Below are 20999 nucleotides of genomic sequence, written 5' to 3'. Positions count from 1 at the left end.
AGTAAGTGCACATCGTGTTTTCTTTCTTTTTTTTTTATTTGAAGTAAGTGAAGAGAATCATGGCTTATTTTCATAAGATTGATTTTTTTTTAAAGTCTTTTACTCAATTCTTTATTTTACATTTTCTAGCTGAAAGAGACTCCTATGCAGTGGAAATTATCTTCTATCGCCTTACAACTGCTACGGTATAATTCACTTCTGATATTTTGTTTACTATATAATGATTTATTAAAGAGTTTGTCTAGGATCCGCTAAGCTCAGAAACCTCGACGCTTCTAAAGATGCTCATGGGTTCAAAGTTTACCAGTCCCCTAACCCCCACCCAAAGGGCAATTTAGGGGAAAAGTGCAATTTATTTTAAGTACTTTGACCATCTTTAGAAACATTTTTTTTTCTTCTTTCCTCATGTTTTAACAATACTGTATCTATATATGAAAAAGGATAAGGATATTTAGAAATGTTTTTTCCTGTAATAAATATGTATGAGGTGTGTTCAATTAGTAATGCGAAAGGTTGTCAAAAATTAAGTAAAACATGAAAAGCAATTTCTATCTTTCAAAATCATATACATTCATATGAGTTCTTCAGTGATTTTTGTAATGATGCAGTTTTCATGTAAGCCCCATTTTCATCTTTTTGACAAAGACTATTTTTAAAAATAATTTTCAGCTCAGTAAAGTGACCATGCTTACTTTAAAAGTGAATTTCTTTGTGAAGACAGTAGAAAAAAGCATGGAGTTTTTGGTTACACTCATTAGGAGTTCAAAAGAGGAACTTTTTGACTGTAAAAAATGAAATAAACTGTTTCCTCATTTATCATGATAGACCAAATGTTGCATTTCTAGTTGAATGATCCCCATTTATGCAGATCAAAAGCACAAAAAAATGAATTTGGAAATCTCAAAAGCTATTTTGACTTTTTCTTTGAAATGACTTGGGTACTCTGACATAGTCACCACTGTTTGTTATGTTAATACAATACAGTCAAACCTCGTTATCTCAAACTCAGACCAAGAAAAAAAATTAGGGATATCTTAGGGTTCAAGATATTGAGGGTAAAATACTTAAAGAACGAGCACACCAGGGACTTCAAAATCACTTTGACATATCCATGGTATATGAGATATCAGTATTTGAGATGCTGAAGTTCAGTTGTATTTAATGAAGTGGTCATTATGAGAGAGAGAAAGATATTATAGTGTACATTTACTAAAATGGTGGTACCTATGATTATTTAGTTAATTACAATCCATTGTAGTGGACAGCACAAAGCATGGAGACAACATTTGCTGGAACAGTAGCTGCTGCGGCCAATACATACTGTGAATCAAATGTAGCAGCATGTGGTTTAACAACGTGCTGCACCTCAGTGTAAGTTCCTAAAATCAGGGAATTAATTAATCATCCTGTTTGTCCTGTTATCTCCATGAATGCAGGTATCTGTACCATATATGTATACAGTAAAACTCATTTAGTATGAAAAAGAGAAAATCGCAAATTTACAGAAAAAGGGAAGTTTATGAGATCCCTAGCAAAATTCCAAACAATTTCTTGTAAAATTAAAATTATTTTGGTAATAAAGAACAAATTCTGATTATAGTGAAATGATTTTTTGTCCTTTAGAGGTTAAAAGTAACATGCATATTTTATAAAAATTATATTAAAGATCTAAAAAATTTAAAATATTGAACTGACATTATTCTTTGTACGTATTTATATTTGAAATTTAACTCATGAAGAAAACTTTAGTTTTCAAGGTTCATTTTGTATGTATAATTCCCTGAATTTAATCTGGAGTCATATGAAAAGGAAATGGTATTTGCAAATTAGCTAAATAATTATGTTAATAATCTGTATTTTCAAAAAGTTTCAAGGATTAAACTTTTTTCTTTAATCCAAAGAAATAGGGAGCATCGGACACCATGTCAGGGAGATCTTTATTAAGCACATGTATAAACACAGTTGTTCAATAAGTATATTATATAATAAGGTATAATTTACATCTCCCCATACATGTGATAAGTCAAAGACCACAAAACTGTACAGGAGCCATAAAAAAAACTGGAATTTGGATGAAAAAACTGTACACTGCCTATCAAAAAACGGTACAAAAAAATGGTATAAAATATCGCTTAAATTCTTCTGAAATTCCATCGTAATCATTGTAATAAACATCGTATATTTTATACCTACGAAGATCTGGGTCAGATTCACGTATATTAACAAAGACTAAAGTCATGTATATCAACTTTAGAAGTTGGCTTAATTTTTTCAATCAAGTTACGTATGCGAAACATTAACAGTAATTAAGTACCCCTTAAAAAATAAAGCTACCTAAAGGGGTATTTGATACGGATTTATAGCAAGATAATTATCCCAATTGGCAGTTCACACCTTCGCACGCGATGGACAATTATCAGAAGGTCAAGTGTCAAACACAGGTGACGTTTTCCAGTGTCTCGCGAGCGAGAATGAGAGGAAAATGGCAGCATTTAGCGAGAAATTCAAAATACTGTACAAATTTTCATATTCCGTGAATTTTGGTGTCCCGCCAGTACACGATGAATGGGCTCAAAAAACTGTATATTTTGCGTACAGCCTGTACATATCACATGTATGTCTCCCCTTACAAAGAATAAAAAAAATATCATGTACCTCAACAACAGGAGATCAGTATATTACCAAGTATTCAGCATTCAGAATTTGGCAATATATCTTAAATTGCACCTATAAACATTGACATGACTGAAATGTTTACCAATCATACAGATATTTGATAAATGTAATCATAAATACATTTTTATTTTTACAGTTCTATCAGCTTTAAGGAGACAGAAGTTGGGAAAGTCAGTGGTTACCCACAGAAAGACTTGAAAAATCTGAAACACAAATTTTACCTTGATTTTCCTACTGGTGCTACTGCTTCAAATTCATCTGTAACACAATATGTTGTTGTGAATTCAGCTGTGTATGGTATGTATACAATGTTTAGGTCTATTAATCTTATTATAAATGAAATATACTATGCTATCCCACGACCTCAGTCAGGTTTCCATCACTGTGTATAAAATAATTCTGGGTTCCTATAAATTTATTTATCAGACATGCAGTATTCCAAATTGGCCATCATAATATAACAACAGTGAAACAAGTTAGTACTGCTTTAAAGTTAAAATGTACTTAAGAGGAAAAAAAAAGTTTAGATGAACTCTTCCAGATTCATTCTTCATGAACATGAACAAGGCTATAATTCTTTATTAATATTATGCAATCATTAATTAATTAAAATTGTTAGGATTCAGTTTTGGATCAATAAGGGGTTTAATTTAATGTTTTGTTAATCAGTATAAAGTTACAGAAAGTTGCCTGAGACAAACATTTTGGTACTATTTAGGACTCTTGTTACATTAGTAATAGCTATACATTTATAGGCTTTAAATGATTTTTATTTCAGAAAATGACATGGAATAATAATCAAGGGTTGATGTTAAAATAATAAAAGAAAAATTTGAGTACACAATTTACTTAGAAAAAAAATCCTGAATGAGATGCAAATTTTTAATCCTTTGTGTTTAGAAATCCTACGACTTGCACGGGAAACTTTCCACACCCAGACTGGTTATTGGATCACATGGGCAGATGAAACATACTATGGTATCCCAGCAGCAACCAAGGAGAACCAAATCATCATTCCTATAGCAGTTGTTGTTTTGTTAGCCGTCATATTTTTAGCAATTGGACTTCATTTCTGGAAGTAAGTAATTGTATGAAACATATGGTATATTTCATTTTTAGCTCACCTAAGCTGAAAGCTCAAGTGAGCTTTTCTGATCTCCTGTTGCCTGGCATCCATCTGTCTTTCTAGCTGTCTGTCTGTCTAAATTCCATCTGTAAGCTTTTCACATTTTGACTTCTTATTGAGAACCACTGGGTTAATTTTAACTAAAGTTGGCATAAAGTATTCTTGAGTAAAGTGGATTCCAAGTTCTTTTAAAATGCAGGGCCAATTCCCATTTCCAAGGGGAGATAATTTAGAAAAGGAGAAATAGGTAGGGGTCATTAAAAATCTCAAGAACACTGGGCCAAAAAAGATGAAACCTATTTGAAAGCTTCATGAGGTAATGTAAATTTTAAATTGTTCAAATCATGGCCCAAGAGGGTAAGACGGGGATACAGCAGGGATTAAAGTTTTACATTGGAATATATAGGGACAATTTTTTTTTTTTTATCGTTTTTCTTAAGAACCAGTGCACATGAAAAGATGAAACTTATGTGAAAGCTTCCAGACAGACTGTAGATTCTAAATTGTTCAAAGCATGGCCCCACAGGGTAGGGTGGGGCTACAATAGGGAATCAAAGTTTTACATTGAAATGAATAGGAATTTTTTATTTTTATTTTTTTAAAATATTTATAGAGCCACTGGACCTGAAAAGATGAAACTAATACATGAAAGCTTCCTGATATTATGTAGATTCTAAATTGTTCAAAGCATGGCCCCTGGGGGTATCTTGGAGCCCCAATAGAGGATAAAAGTTTCACATTAGAATATATTGGAACAGATTTTTCAAAATAATCTTAAGAACAAAAAAAGAAAAAAAGATGACACTTAATGTGAAAGCTTCTTCACATAACAATAAAGATTCTAAATTGTTCAAGTAATGGTTCTGGGGTAGTGTGGGGCCACAATATGGGATCAAAGTTTCACAGTGGACTATATAAGAAAAAAAAAATTAAAAATTTTCTTAAGAACAACAATAGAAGTACCATAAATTTTAAAACATTTTCAAGTTGTATGGATTCAAATTTTTTTTTTTCAAGTTATGGAACCTCAGTTAGAGTTGGCGAAAATCAGGATCAAATGTTAAGTCATCCATGTGTACAGGAAAATAATTTTCTCCATAACTGCAAGGCCATTGTTAGTCATTTTGATATTGCAGCATCCTCATATTGTGTTGATTCAGGGTTGGGCCATAATATGGGGTCACAATTTTCCATAGGAATATAAAGGAGAAAAATAGGGCTAAAGTTTCTCAGGTGAGCGTGTTGTCCCATGGTCCTATCATTCTTCTGTTTTAACATATATTAGCTCTGTACTCCATGTTTGGCAAATTAAAAGAATCTAAACATTTACTTTAATACCTTAAATATACAGGGAAGGAGAATATTTTTTTTCATGATAATGATGAATGCAGGAGAACATAGGACTGCCTAAGTATGTGGTTTGATATGATTTTTTATCCAGTGAGTTGTGCTTTTTTTATCCCTGAGCCTTGGCAAGGGGATAAAAACTCATGTTTTACACAATTAGCTATTTCATGTTTTACACTGATTACTTAAGGAAAATTACACTGAATGTAAATATATATATTTAAATCCAGAACATCTGACTTGATCAAATTCATTGTGATGTCACAACCATGGATATGAAAATGATATCCTAGGAGCTATATCCACTGTATATTGGAGTAAACATGTGATAATTAAAAATTGGTATTTATATATCAATATATAAAATCCTTTCAGGGCTGTGATTAAATGCAGTGTGTTGGTTTGCACACAAGAAATAAATTTAAAAAGTTCTAAATTTTCTTATTCTTCTTAATTTTGAGCTTAATTAATTCTTAATAACCTAATGTCATCCACAGTAAGAAAAAACAAAATCAAGCCCGCCTAAGGAAGAGAATTGATGACAGGAAAGCAATGAAGAAAAATCAAGCAATGGTGCAGCCTACATATCGAGTGGATCCTGATATTAAAGACATTGATGATGATCACACAGAGAAGACGTAAGCTGGATACAACTGTTGGATCCACCTCTTGATTTCTATCTTCACCATTTTTTACTGTAGCATTAGTTTGCATTAATTCTCTACAGATAATTGCAGGGAGTCATTTGTTGGTATTTAAAAAAAAATACAGACACATTTCACAAATAACACGTACAAAAAGTACATAGCATAAATCATTAAATTTTTTTATTTTTTCAATTTTTCTTGTCATTCTTATGCACAAGTTTACAAATGCCCAACAATTGCAATGATTAAATTACATGTATATCATCACCTTGAAACTAATTATTAACCTCAACAAGTGAGAGCAGATTTCAATGAAATATTATATACTAAAAACTTTTTAGTAAAAAGAAAAAGCATGCCATGAGGCAATGCTATGTTTTTATTCCTGTTTACAACTATGAAATTTTGGGAGTGTGTTACATGTATGCACTCTCCATTCATCCAATTACTTATAACTTTGACATTTTTGTGAGAGAGCATATATTCTCTGTTCTCCTTTAATATCAGATATGTTTGGTTGTCATTGTCTAAATGCCCAGATAACTGCATGACATGCCAGATGCCCTGGATTGCCCTCATTTTGCTGGTTTTATACATCTAATCAGTTTAAATAGTAGGATCCAAATGATTTCTTAACAGTTTTATGCTAGCATGATACATCAAAAGCCCTCTGACTTGATTTTTCATCATCTGTTCCTTGTTCTACTGGGGTAATAATAAAAACTTGACTTTTATTTTCAGAGTTGAAGTTAACTCATGAAGGGATAAACAATGTCATGTAGTATTTCTTTTTAACAATTAAGATACTATATCTATTTTTTTTTTAAAAAGATAACAATTAAATTCTTCTCAATGAATCAGAGACTTACTCCATCTTTAATAATAAGTGAATATAACTATTTAATTACCTACTGCAGGTGTAAGTCTTAAAATTAGAAACTAATTTAGAATGACTTTTTCTTCCCTGTAGATTGAATGGGCCACATAGAATCAAATTAACACCTACTGTTCGGCAAGTAACTTACAAACACAGTCTTGTAGACAATAGTCAGCTCAATAATGTTAAAAATATATATGTGTCCTCTTTGCATGAGATATTTCTGTATTCAAATATTGCCGTGCAGATATCTTTACTGAGTAGCAAGCTAGAGGTTAAAGGTAATGATGTGATATAGTCTTTCATGCTTTCAACTTTTTTCTTTTCATATTCAGAATTTTTCAGCATAATTATCTACAAGAATGCTACAAAACATATCCACCTTTAGAATTTTTGAGATGGGTGTTTAGAATAAGATTTCACAAACTGATGATATTCTGAATAAATGTGGGTTTTTTAACCTTTAAATTACAAGTAATGAATTTTTTAATCATTTTTTAGTATTTTATTCAATTTTAATGTTTGTTGTTTTTTTTTGTTTTTTTTTTAATTAAGAACTTTTGTCACAGTTATCTTAAAACTGATGAAAGGTTTAGTACACGAATCTATAATCATGTTTCTTTTCAACCCAAAGGAATTATTTCAGACTAAAAACTCACTTTGAAATCACTATAGATAATCATTTTAAATCATTTTTCATCTAAACTGATTTTTCTGTTTGTTATTAAGTCATTTTATTGTACCTTCTGTAAAAATTGATACACATTTTAAAGAGTATTCATTGGCCCAATAGACTAAAGATGATACCATTGTAGAAAAGTACAATATCTGAAGCTGCTTTCATTTTTCTTTCTGCTTTTAAAAACTAATATTCTCACAGACATACCTCTACACAAAATAAACCAACTAGGTCTGTTATTTGAATTTTAGAAATTTTTGAAATATGAATGCTTCCCAAAGTATGTAGCCAGCTAGCTTACCAGATTTATACATTTACTGCTTCTTCTCAAAGTCTTCATTTGAATCAGTTTTTTAATCCTTTCCTTTACTGTTTAGGTAAAATAGTATTATCAGTTAACTTATCAAAGTTACTTCATTTTTTTCTGATTTTAGTTTTTTTTAATTCCCCAATTCAGCCAAATTATGTTTACATGTTGATTATTTGTAGAAATACATATGGCACGTCAAATTCGCAAAAATGAGCTAAGCCTGGTTTCACAGTTGATAAACTAGGTTTATCGACTGTAATATCAAGTTTACAGACCGTAATTTATAGTTAATTACGTTAATCCATAGTTCACATTACAAAAGCAACCTTAACGCCTTAATCAGTCTTTTAAAGTGAAAGTATACTTAACACTGAAAACAGTCATCTGCGATTGCAAAACATAGTTTATCTTATAAATTTGGTTTCATTTGTAAACTATGGTTACAGCTCTTAACCACACTTACGTGTTAATTATAGTTTACGGATTTCAACCATATTTAAGGCGCCGAGTTAACAAAATTGTAATGAACATCGTTGTACATTTGAAAAACACAGTTAAAAGACAGAATCTCTGATTTCATATTGGAGATGCACAATTTTCTGTGAAACTATATTTCACGACTCTAAACTATATTTTACAATCAAAACTATAGTTAACAATAGTTTGTTTGTAAAACATAGATACGGTTAATCCTATTACAGCATGAAAAGTTATTACCGTGCAACGATTATTTCCATTGGTTGTTAAAAATATTGTATTTGGTGATATTGTAAGTTAATTTTCTGTAAAAATGTATTTCTTATTTTAAAAAATAAAGAAAAATGCGAACGTGGTTTTTTATCAAATTTTTCTTCCTAAGCAATGAAAGAAATCGAATTTTTTTCTCCCTGAAGTCATTGCAATATTTTCCGTCGTTGATGAAACAAAGATGACTGAGCATTGCCGTTATCAAATAGTCCCTCAAAGCTTGACTTATTATTTAAGGTTAAGAAGAGAAACTTCTTCTGTTGATATGATGCAGGATTTGTTTTCTTTTTTTTTTCTTTTCTTTTTTTAGTATAAATATAGAACATGGGCAATGACACACATTTTGTATTGCCTCTCTCGATTGGTTCCAAGAAATTCTGAATTCAAAACTATTGTTAACAGTTAACACGTGTTTAGAATCATAAACCATATTTAACAACTCTTAGCTATAATTAACGTTTGTGACGTTAAACTATTATTTACAAATGTGAAAAATAGTTTATTTCTCAAAACTATAGTTTAAACTATAGTTTACTATCGTTAATTGTAGTTTACGTCTTTTAAATATAGTTTATGAGTATAAATAACAATTACATGTAATTATGGTTTACGACCGAAATCTATAATTAAAGAATGTAAAACTTAGTTTATCTGATGAAATATTGTTTCACATTTCGTGACATTAAGTTGAATAAATCTTAACTATAGGTTAACGAATGTGAATCATAGTTTATAAATGACAATCATGTTTATCTGCCAAATCTATTGTTAACGTTTATTTACAGAAAGAATCAACTCCGATTACGATTTATAAACTATTGTTTACAGCCGTTAAATAAAATGCGAAGACCACGAATGTGTGGTCATTCTCAAAAGTTTATTTAAACAATACAAATTATATGTATGAGCAGAGCTAACATGCATATCTGAAAACATAGATTGGATCAAGTGCCATGGAGGAGTGATTATCCCATGCCGACCCGTCACACCTGCCCTGTATTCTTTGTCATGATCGGGTAATCCGTAGACAATTCAGTGTGAAAACTTGTATTAAAAACATTAGTTTTACAGATGAAAAATATAGTGAACGAATTGTAAACTGTACATGTGCAATTTACGATTTGTAAACTAAAGTTTACAATATATAGTTTACAATCGATAAACCTATTTTATCAACTGTTAAACTATGTATATATAATTTTTGTGAATTAGACGTGCCATACGTACATTTTAACAGATTTCAAAAGTTTAAGATGATGTACTTCATGCGTTTAAAGTACTTTTTATTCAAATTCTATTTTACATCACTTGTACAAATGCACTCTTTCATCATTTCTGTCATCATGGTGTTTTGCACTACATTAACTGTGTGATTTTTTTTCAATTCTCTAGCCAGAAAGATTCCTCCAAAAAACCTAGGTAAGGGGTGTAGTAATATATGAATGCGTGTAGTATGACTATCTAATAGTTGATAGGAAAGTGCATGTTTTACAGGGTTTTTGAAAATTAATAGAAATCTCCAAAAACATTAAATCAATTGTTGTATACTATTGATGTATTTATTATTCACTGGAAAAAATTTAAATTAGAGATACAGTAGTTCAAAGGTATTTGACGTTTTAAACATTTTTTTTATAATAAAAAAAAGTCCCCTTACTATAATATAATTGTTTTTCATTATAAAGAAGAAGTTAAAAACATCAAGTACCTGTGCAGTAGTTCTCAAAATTGACACCACACAATGGAAAGTAAGAATGGAACTTTTTTTTCACTCACTTTTGGTACAAATGCAGTTGTGTCAATAATAAACAAAACACTTGTAGTTATATTTTATTACAATCTTGTGAGGTGGAAATTGGACTGCATGGGTGGGTGAAGATTTAAATCTTGCTGCATGCCTCCTTGGTGTTGTCTTCCCATCATTCCCATGCGTACATAGAAAAGAATTTCTTCATTAGAGCTATTAGAATCAACTCCATCATAATTGCACTTACTTTTTCCTTGTAATGTGATATATATACAATTGTTAATAATCACATGTTCTATATAATGTGTAGTTTAAACTACCTAAAAAATATGCACATGTCCATACTTCTGCATGCCAAAAATACTTAAAGAATTATCGCATAGGAATAACTGGAAAAACATAAAAATGGTCTGTACATTTTGTAGAAAATTGGTTTTAAGTTTGAGGATCGTGTTTAAGAAGTTGATTTTTGTTCACTTAGCATAAAGTCATGCTTGAATGTTTTTCTTCCCCATATGCAAGTAGTGAACTTCTAAGAAAATGTCAAATTGAAGTTGTATGTGAGTTATATAGAGACTACTTAGGACCTACCTTCATGTTATTTTAAAATCTCTTTCTCCTGAGCAGTTCTATCATCCCTTCCCCTCCGATTTAATGTTGTCCTAATTCTATGGAGCCCTGGCAATACATACATGTAGGCAACGTCATTCTATTGATATTATTTAATACCTTGGTGTATTGAAGAATTTTAAAATACCCTAGCCTATATTAAGAGTATTTCAAAATAACGAAGTATTTTAAAATTCAACGTATATATATTTTAAAATGTGTTTAAAGATGAATTTTAAATACCTTTGGTGCTTTTGGATTGAATATATCAGATTAACTCAAAGGAAATCTCTCATTGACCTTTACATTGTCTCGTTACGTCATTTTCACTTGTTAATTTAATGAATACTCTGTATATACTCTGGAAATATAGGACCTGATGTGTTTTCTTGCCAATGCTTTTATGCCCGAAAGAATTAAATCAAGACAAAGATATTAACCTTAATTTTCATTTGAAAATAGCCAATGAAATTATTTGATTTCTTCTTTTCAATTATGATAATAATGAATAAATAAAAAGTTTTAAACTTTAATGGAAAGTAGTAAAGTTTAAAATAATAGAAGAAAAATGGACGATTGAAAACTTTTGTTTGGATTTTGCAGGAAAGACTCCTTTCTCTAAAACTTGTTTTAGTATTTTAATTTTTCATGTCATTTTTTTCCTCAAATTTGTCTTTTCTCATCCTAATGCTAGGCATTTTACAGTTCGGACTTACTAGTATTCTTTTATATTGGTCTTATCCAGAAAAAAAAATATTTACAAGGAAATATAATTAATATAATGCTCCGTCTAGCTGTCTACGTAGATACCATCCGTATTTCTATTCGTCAGGCCTATTTTTTGCTTGTTTGTTTTGTTTTGTTTGTTTGTTTTGGTGAAATTACCGTTATTGACAACAAAACAAAAAAAACTCTATCAATAAAGCATCAATGACTCTGCTGTACATTGCTACCATAATCTTTTCTTGTAGTATCGTGTGCAAACTAAACCAACGCATGTCATTGTTTTGCAGTTATTGCAAGTTATCTCAAGCTTTTAGATGTTTTTATTTTTAATTTCAGCTTGGATACTTATTTCTGTCATTAGATATTTTATTTACTCTCAGGAAAGAGAAGATGTACACTGACAACTATCCAGTGAAACAAACAGAGGAGACGAACAAAAAGCACTTTGGTGGGGCTAGTGACACTGACTCCGCCATTAAAATGGACCACGAACCCGATTTTATGGACTCTCAAACAAACAACAAGAACCTACCTCCTCTTGACGTACAGGAAGAAAGTGAGAGAAAAAAGAAGAAAAAGAAGAAGGACAAGAAGAAGAAGCACCACGGAGATGGTTACGACAATCAGTCAGCCAACCTTTCCACAGAACTCTAAACTGATGAGTTTACCTACTATATCTACAACAGTTTTAGTCAACTATTTGGGAGTATTGACTTCTATACTCACGTATCATATGTTTCCATTCAAAATTAAGCAAAAAAAGAGATTCCACTGAATTGATATTTTCATTCTATTTAAGTGTTATTCGTATTCATTTTGTAAATTAGTGTGAAAAATATTTTTAAAAATAGTAGGTGTTTTGGAAAGTTAAAAGTTGGGAAGTCAACAGTTGTTAAGAATCATGTTCATTGTTCAGAATGACCTACAAGAATTCAGAATCAAAAAATAATTATTGGCATTTTAAGGTATTAACCTTTCATATTTTTATTCATATCCTGCTTTGAGGCCATCTGATATGGAAATCTATTGTCTCTGTGTTTGTATTTACAAGCACATGTATAGAGTTCTCAGCTGATACTTTTCACCCAAGTTCTATTAAGATTGCTGGTGAATGTTTAGTTTTGCTAAGAATGTTATTAAATGTATATTTTTATAAAAACTGGATCACTTTATGGGAAATTATCAATTTAGAAACATGTTGGATATATTTTTTAATCAAGTTGAATGTATAGCTGAGGATTGCCTAGCATGTTGTGAATGTTTCGTAGTCTCTAGTCAGTAATTTTATTTACAAATGAACTTTAATATCTCAAACATTGATATCCATGGGTACGTCGAAGTGAATTGGGAGCTTCAAAAAATTATGTTATTTAACCTCAATATTTCAAATACTCGGATATAACTTTTTTTTCTTTCTTGGCCCAATGAGTTCTAGATAATGAAGTTTTACTCTGTTGCAGAATTCAGAGGTAATTCTCCCAAATTAAGTATATTTCTTGTGTGTATGACATTTTAAATTGTGCATTAAATACACTTTATATGTTTACTTTTATTGCATAATATATATTTTTTTCTTCAGATATTGTCTATTTTGTTTGATTTTTTTTTTACAAAAATGCATTGTGCAAAATATTGTGTTAAAAATTATTTTGGTAATATTTTAAAGTTAAGTTTCTGCTTTTATAGTTCCTTCTCTATTTGTAAATGTATTTTTATGTTATTAATTTTGATAGAAATTATATATTTCATGAACACTTGATATTTGGTTGCACTTCTGTGATATGTTTTAAATTTTTCTAAGATAGTATTAAATTTTGTAACTGGGGTTGTGCTGTTCATTACTTGTGTACATGTATTGTAACGGTTTAAATGTTATGAATCATGTGTGTTCAGTGCGGAACTTTTATAAGGACTGCTTAACTTAAAGATGCAGTACTTAACCATGTTGTTAAGTGTCCTTTCTTCCTATTACATGTACAGTGTAGCAAGTACCGATAATATAGATTACAGACAGATTATTACAGATACTTAAATGAAGTTTTCCGTTTGGACAAAGTGGGTCTTTTATAATATGCATGAAAATGTTTTTGAAATGAAAGTAATCGATGTCAGTAGCTACATGTATTATAATACGGTTCAACTATTATAAGAATCCTGTTTAATATGAACTAAACTGGATAAATTAGGATTTCAAAAAAAAAAAGAGAGAGAGAGAGAGAGAGAGAGCACACAAGGGTCATCCTGATAGAAAACATCTCTTAAATGGATTAAGGACACGTTCAGCTTGTTTTAGCAAGACGTCAACATACTCATAAAATTGCCTTTTAATCAAATGTTGTTACAGTAGCATTTCTGGCCATTTTAAATAATGTTTTCTGAAACTATGAGAAATGTAGATTTTTGCTAACATCAATTATATAAATGGAAACAACTACTAGTATTGGACTGTTTGGGCTCTGATTATGTAATATAGTAAATGAGAAAATCAGTGCTTACAATGTATTTAAAAGGTCGTGAAAGACACAGTTTTAAGAGAAAACTTTGAAATATTGGTTACTCCCATTCCCTAACATCAGTTGATGGGCGTGACACCTATTATGTAGCAATAGTAAAGAAAATTAAGAAGGAAACAGACTACAGCTATACTGGATGTACTGAGGAATATTTTAATTATAACAGACCTTGTATTAGTGCACTTCAACATGAGGATGTTACGGAAATTCACATCCTTGTGAGACTCGTATTAACTGACATCAACATTTTAAATAAATATGAGCTTGTTCTATTTTTACTTTCAATGAAAAAATAAACAACTTATGTGTTGAAATATCTATCCCATGACAATCATTTGAAAGTTTTGAATTTATTTTCAAAGAGGGAGCAAGTGCGTTCTATATTGTAAGTTAAGCCTAATGTGTTTGAATAATCTGTACCTCCTACCTATAGCGTTTGTGGTGCTACTGCCAGTAACCTTCTTAATCACGTAAGTACCTCTCTCTCTCTCTCTCTCTCTCTCTCTCTCTCTCTCTCTCTCTCTGAAAACTATGCAAGAAAAGCATATAGGTTTAATTTACTATGTACACGCTGAAAAACTTGAAAAGAAGTCTAACTTTTGTACATCATATAAAAAGGTTGTATACATATTTGCACTTTTTACCAGTCTACATCTGGCACAATCTGAAAAGCCTTTATCTTAACTTCTAAATGGGGATCTTAAAGAAAGAGTTATGGAAGCAATTAAAAAGCGATTATTCAGAATGCATACGTAATTTCAATGTTAATCTTTTAGTAACTTTGAACATCAGTCAGTAAATTCAAAATGGTTTGATATTTGCTCAGTAGTTGCTGTATACAATTTCATTTATTTCATAATACTTGAATAAATCGAACTTGGAAAAGTATTTTTTAGTCTGGAGTAACAATGAAAAGACCACAATTTCATAACAATATCCATCTATAGGACATGAATAACCCCAAAGTTTCAATTGTATTGTTACATGAAAAGAAATGTATATAATATGATTAATAATCTTAACCTGAGCTAAATATCAAAATGAGGAATACGGAGGTCACGGTCATAGAGAAGGTCAAGATTAGAACAATATGACACAAATGCAGTGGAATAGCTGTCACCATATTGTATCAGTGAAGTTTGATGAAATTATCCTGAAGAATTTCTTTAAATTGAGCTAAATGTAGAATGGGCGATAGTGAAGTTAAGCTCATCGAGAAGGCTAATGATGAAATTATGATAAAATATGATGTAATGATGATTCGTGATACAGTTGAATTATAGGACTCGCAGATATGCACATGTATCAGTATATGGATTTTGATAAAAACAAAAGTTTGTTTTTTTAACTGAGCTAAACGCAAAGTGTGACCGACGGACAGAAGGATGGGCGGAAGACAAACATAACAAACACTATATACCTTGGGCTTATAAAATATTCCCATATTTGGATAATGAAATATGGAAATAACGAACAGTATTCAAGCTCAAAGTCCATTCAAAAAATACAAATCGGTAGCAAGGCAAACACGGACCTCCAAAAACATCAGAGGTAGGATCAGGTCAATGGAGGATTGAGCATCCCCTGCCAACCGGTCACAGCCGCCCTGTGCTCCTTGTCAGGATCGGGAAAAAACTGGAAAAATCCATAGACATTTCAGTGTGTAAATAATGTCCAAACAAATAGTATGAAAAATGTCAGACAGCATTTGACTTAATGATAGGAAGTATTTGCTGACAAGGTCATTGTATCGACCATAAAACTTGCGAAATGAAGGGTTGATATCCCTGTTTCATCAACTTATTTGTCAATAGTATGCCTCTTTTTGGAAATTATTCATACGTAGAGCATGCTCTTGCGTATCGAATCAACTGGGAGACAAAATTACATATGCAGGTGATAAGGGGATATTGCTACACAAGTAAGGAAAGTTGACGATTGAAAAATTGAAGTCATCACGTTTATCATAAAGCTTTGTTGTTAGGTTACAATTAATGTCTTTTTCAGGCATTTCGATAATTCAAACTCCCCATTAACTGTAAGTAAGACATCAACAAGAGACAGGTGTAGATTATAATGCATCTTGTATACAAATATTTTTTGGAGGATTAAAATTTAAATTAGTTAATAAAATTTGAAAAGAATCTGGTAATACAAATCTTTTTTGTTGTCAACTGACCCATCTAAGTTTAGAAACAACGAATCATAATTCATAGATCTAAAATTAGAAACCACTGTAGAGTGAGTCATGCTATATAGTGAGTCGTGTGAAGTTCAAGTACTTTTGATAGCTATTTATCACCGTACCTTTTCTAAAGGATAAAAAATACTTATTGTCTGTATTAATACAATTGCACATCTACATACGGAATCGTTTAGTGCCACTATGACACTTTTTTTTATTTTCCACGCTTTAATCTGTACAATTTGCACATTAATATGTAAAATTTACACTTTAATGTTAAAGTTTTACACTTTGCGAATTTTTCACTTTAGTCTGTAAAGTTTATATAATATTCTCTAAATTTTACACGCTAGTACAACTGTATATTTCACAGATTAAAATGTAAAATTTACAGATTAAAGAGTAAATTTTGCAGATTAATGTGTACATTTTATAAATTCATGTGTAAAATTTGCATGTAAAACATTTGAAACCAAAATGGACCTTTATGTATTTAAATCTTTTCTTTCTTTTTTTCATAAGGTACGCCATAGCTGTAAGCGATGACGATGTGGCACCATTCTTTCCTTTCATCAGGTTTTACATACGTATATTGTTAAAGAATACCTAAACAATGTCACATTTTATTTCTATTAATTTCTATCTCTATCTATCTATTTCTTTAAAAAGTACTAGTATGTGGAAAGAAATTTTATTTCAGCATATTTTTCAAAATTTTGTTGAATAATGAATATAAAGATTCTCAGTATTAATTTAGCCTCCATAAAGTAACATACAAACAGCGAATGATAAGACAGTCGAATCTGTTTGTCTTTGAACAGTGATACTGGAACACTTCCACCAGAGAGCTGTATATTTGGACAACTGCTGAATATTGCTGCTGTTCTAAGTACGTTTTTCTCAGTCGAACATGTTAAGTCAGAACAATGTATTGTAACGGTTAAATCTTATAATATTTAAATATTATCAATGTTAATATTGTGAAACACGATCCAAATCTTAAATGTGTACCAATTTACAACTAATATCTTTCAGAAAAAGCTTCACTGACTTTAGCAGTCAAATAAATTCTAGATAAGTTACCTTTAACTACATGTACTAAGTTTTCACTTTTTTTCACCCAAAGAAATGAATAAGTTTGTCCTACTCTTTGAAAAGTGTTGTTATCTTCCAAAGTGTTTGTAAATGTGAGCTAATGTCAAAAGAACTTAATTTTATAGGGTATGTCCAAGTAATCACAAAGTTATTGTAATATAATCTTTTTGTACGAAATATAGAGAAATTGCTGATTGTGCAAAAATAGAGATGACCGATGAAACAGTGTAAGCTATCTCCCCCCCCCCCCCTCCGATTTGAACAATAAAAATCTTTCTTTCTATTACCATCAATTACAAGTATACTTCAGGAGTACTGTACAACAGTTTATTCCAGAAGTGGTGTAAATCAGAGGTGGATACTTAAAAACTCAAAGGAACTTTTAGACAATTTGAAATCACAAAATTTTACCAAAATCAATAACATCAAAACGTACGACTTTTCAATACTTTATACAACCATTCCCCACCATCAATTAAAGTCCAAATTAAAGTTCCATTTTTATTGAAAAAGCAGCTGTCAATGATGTCAAAATTGACATCATTGACAGCTGCTTTTTCAATAAAAATGGAACTCGTCAATATACTTACCTTGTTATTGGTCATTTGCAAAATCATTTTGTTAAAAAACATTCAGATTGTATACACAAGTACTCTGAAGTTGATATTAAAAATATGCTTGAGTTTCTGATTGACAATATCTATGTAGTTTTTGAAGATCAGGTCTTCCAACAATCTGTTGGAATTTCCCAAAGATACCAATTGCGCCCGATACTAAGAGACCCATTTTTGGGTAATACATTATGTCTTATTATAATTTCATAATATGGCAAGCCCAAAAATGTTCACTTTTCATTTTTATATCAAAATAGCTAGATTTCTGTCTAGGAAGTGCGCCTTGATCCTCTCCTCCCAAGAGAAAGAGCTTCCCGTTCTTGCACCTACCTCAAATCCCCGAATTCCCAGTCATCGACTTCACAATAAGCCTACACATGAAAAGAAAGGAAAATACGCCACTGAATAAATAATGCATTTTGGAATCTGATAGTTGTTTAATATGATTTATTGCTCTTTCTAACATGTCGTTGCAACAACCTACAAATACCAATATTCATTTTTGGGTGTATATTGTGAAGTAAGATATTTGTACTGTCTTACTTTTCTTTCAGTTCTAGTCGTCATTTACCTGCGATATAAACAAATAGCTGCTTACATTTCCATCACCCGTTCGGCGACACCTTCTTCAAGAGCCAACATTGGTTTCTTCATACTCGGTCTTTTGTCTGGCTTTGGTTTGAGTATCGTAGGGAATTTCCAGGTGGGAAAACTCAATCAACCTTCGAAACGATTGCTAGAGACTATTAGAAAATCAGACAAAAAGCATTAATTCTTCTTGTGTTTTTTACTCTTTCTCAATACAATTAGGTCGAAAACTCAAAAGGGATTCACATATTTGGGGCAGTGCTTGCATTCATTGTTGGAGGTGCCTATTTCTTTACTCAGACGTATATTTCTTGGATTTTTCGAGATATCCCCGGATCATCAAGCACCAAACGTGTTACACGGCTCGTTATCTGTATATTGTATGCCTCTTTTGTCATCATAGGTAAAATTTGAGATTTTTTCCCTTTGTCAATCAGATATGCAAAGAAATAGTAATATCCTGATATCCTTTTAATGTACATGTATTCTAATCTTTTTTCTTTTCCCAAGGAATTGTTACTTTTGTCCTGAGTAAAAGTAAATTAGGAAAAGAGAAAATCTCTACCCGGCTATGGACATCAGACTACAAGGTTAGTATTTATTTCTTCAGCAAACTTTCAATGTGATTTTGTTCAGAAAATAACATGTTTAACGAAAAAAAAGTTTGTGTTGCAATGATTATGTTAAGTAATTTATAATTAATTGATAATACTCATTAGCTCATGTCGAGTTTTTGAGTTTCAAATAGGCTATTGAATATTCCAGGGTTATCCAGAACACGTTGTCTCTTCAGTAGTAGAGTGGTTGGGAAGTTTTCTTATTTGTGTTTTTGTTGCAACATTTATTCCTGAATTCAAACACCTGAGACTGGAAACAAAATGGCAACTAGAACTTGCCACTGGTGAGTTACAGCCGGTTGTATAAAGAAAACACCAGTAAACCACAAGAAGAATACAGAGGTCCTTCCCTCCAGAGATCCATCTTCGAACACAACAAATCATATCCACATGGCATATCACTAAACGTCCTACAGGTCCGTCTCCATAGGATGTTAACTACATGAACTACTGTGTACAAGTAATGTTACTACTGTGTACAAGTACTGTTCAGTGAGATACCGGTAGTTATATTTCAACTACATTTTCGCTAGAGTAATATTCTGTATCGCTCAATATGATGTTTAGTACCTGTGTGATGTTTTCAGTGGTACAACTATTTCAAGCATAACCTATGTCACGAAACTGCATGCTTTAAGATGAACATTCATTGGCGGTAACAGGCCTTTGTGTCTCAAATAGGCTTAGGTACTGCTATATGTGTTACTGAAACATTACTGATCGAAGTTTTTACATTTGACTTCATGGAATGGGAAGACTACTGAGAGGAATTATAATAATACTGGTCTACATGCAAAACGTACATGTATGTATGTTGTTGTTTTATAAATTTTGTACAAGTTTGTTTGCTTTCACAGGTTCCTCAATGGTTCGTATTCCTGCAACCTTCGTAAAAACGAAAAAAAATATTGCACAAGATTTCAAGCTTTAGCAACTCTTTTAAATGAAATGAAATTAATATTGATCCTACATATATGTGCATTATTCAAATAGACAAATTTTGCTAATTTTTTTTCTTTTTCTATTATTATTACCATTACTGAGTATTTCTTTTAAGTTTTACCACTTGATACTGCTTTCTTTGGTACGGAACGACCTTTCCTACTAAGTTAAAGTCTCTCACTTAATGTTATATTTAAAAAGTAGATGCCACCTTATACTAAAATTGTTTAGTAATATATACTCGATTAAACATGTATTATAATAAGAAATTAAATTATTGATTCAAAACATTTACATATCCATATTCTCGAGTTTCAATATAGTATGAATTTATTCCTAAGAAGAAAAAATTATTCATAAACTTCTTCAAGAAAGAAACTCTTGCTGTGGCTTTCAATTCAATATTTTGATGTAGCGACGACGCTTTATCAATTAACAATAGTTAATTTTATTCATGTGTCAACTCGATATATCACAGTGAACTCGAAATAAAAGACACAGGTGAGTCTGCCGCATCTGCTTCATACTTACAATGTAGATGTTTTATTGACTACTTTAATGGCCAACTTACAATTTAAGATTATATGACAAACAGTATGTCTTCAGCTTTTCCATCGTCCACTTTCTCTGTTTATGTAGTAATATTCTACAATCAACTGTATATGGTGTTTATGTCTCCTAACTGGTTCATTACTCAAGAGCATGTTTTGCTCAATACGATCAATTCTTAAACAGAGGAAGGCTACTGAAGAAGAAGTTGATGTAACAGGGTTTCAGCTATCAGACTAGTCAGTATTGGAAGACAGTAAATCCTATGGTCATTATAATGACCTTATTTGCAAATTAAATCATTGTTAGGTTATATTTTGACATGTTCCCTACCAATTGTTCGGTCGTTGTTTTTATGCAATATCGACGACGGATTACTCCGTTTATCTAGCTAATAAATACAGA

The 20999-nt window shown here is 31.1% G+C and overlaps 2 protein-coding genes across 4 annotated transcripts in view; both read left to right on the top strand.

Moving 5' to 3' along the window:
* LOC133191249 (uncharacterized) overlaps positions 1-13113 on the top strand; it is a 13332-nt gene extending 219 nt beyond the window's left edge. The window contains exons 1-8 of one of the 3 annotated variants that reach the window (XM_061327003.1): position 1; positions 130-185; positions 1259-1371; positions 2813-2973; positions 3577-3754; positions 5647-5787; positions 9802-9828; positions 11872-13113. The exon at position 1 is cut by the window's left edge and continues 219 nt beyond it. In XM_061327003.1, coding sequence (XP_061182987.1) covers position 1; positions 130-185; positions 1259-1371; positions 2813-2973; positions 3577-3754; positions 5647-5787; positions 9802-9828; positions 11872-12145 — 951 coding nt within the window. In that variant the 3' untranslated portion in view covers positions 12146-13113. Of the gene's footprint in view, positions 2-129; positions 186-1258; positions 1372-2812; positions 2974-3576; positions 3755-5646; positions 5788-6766; positions 7038-9801; positions 9829-11871 lie in introns of those variants that run through there. The other 2 variants (XM_061327004.1, XM_061327005.1) reach the window with 2 other exon arrangements.
* Positions 13114-14347: 1234 nt separating this feature from the next.
* On the top strand, positions 14348-19945 carry LOC133191251 (DNA damage-regulated autophagy modulator protein 2-like). Its single transcript, XM_061327006.1, has 7 exons — positions 14348-14474; positions 16712-16765; positions 17011-17078; positions 18453-18601; positions 18709-18889; positions 18997-19076; positions 19252-19945. Exons 1-7 carry the CDS (start codon positions 14404-14406, stop codon positions 19408-19410), a joined length of 762 nt encoding a protein of 253 aa, XP_061182990.1. The 5' UTR covers positions 14348-14403; the 3' UTR covers positions 19411-19945.
* Positions 19946-20999: the final 1054 nt, after the last annotated feature.

Source organism: Saccostrea echinata, unplaced genomic scaffold, assembly GCF_033153115.1.
Source record: "Saccostrea echinata isolate AGI-Se365-2 ecotype Australia unplaced genomic scaffold, CSIRO_AGI_Sech_v1 ptg000023l, whole genome shotgun sequence".
NCBI classification, from domain to species: domain Eukaryota; kingdom Metazoa; phylum Mollusca; class Bivalvia; order Ostreida; family Ostreidae; genus Saccostrea; species Saccostrea echinata.
This window is presented reverse-complemented; position numbering and strand designations above follow the sequence as displayed.

What these genes read in the sequence shown, in the direction of transcription:
- LOC133191251 (XM_061327006.1), top strand. Translation starts at nt 14,404, where the DNA reads ATGTGTTTGAATAATCTGTACCTCCTACCTATAGCGTTTGTGGTGCTA. An exon ending in CCATTCTTTCCTTTCATCAG is followed by an intron (nt 16,766 to 17,010) that starts GTTTTACATACG and finishes GTCTTTGAACAG; the next exon opens with TGATACTGGAACACTTCCAC. An exon ending in TGCCTCTTTTGTCATCATAG is followed by an intron (nt 18,890 to 18,996) that starts GTAAAATTTGAG and finishes TCTTTTCCCAAG; the next exon opens with GAATTGTTACTTTTGTCCTG.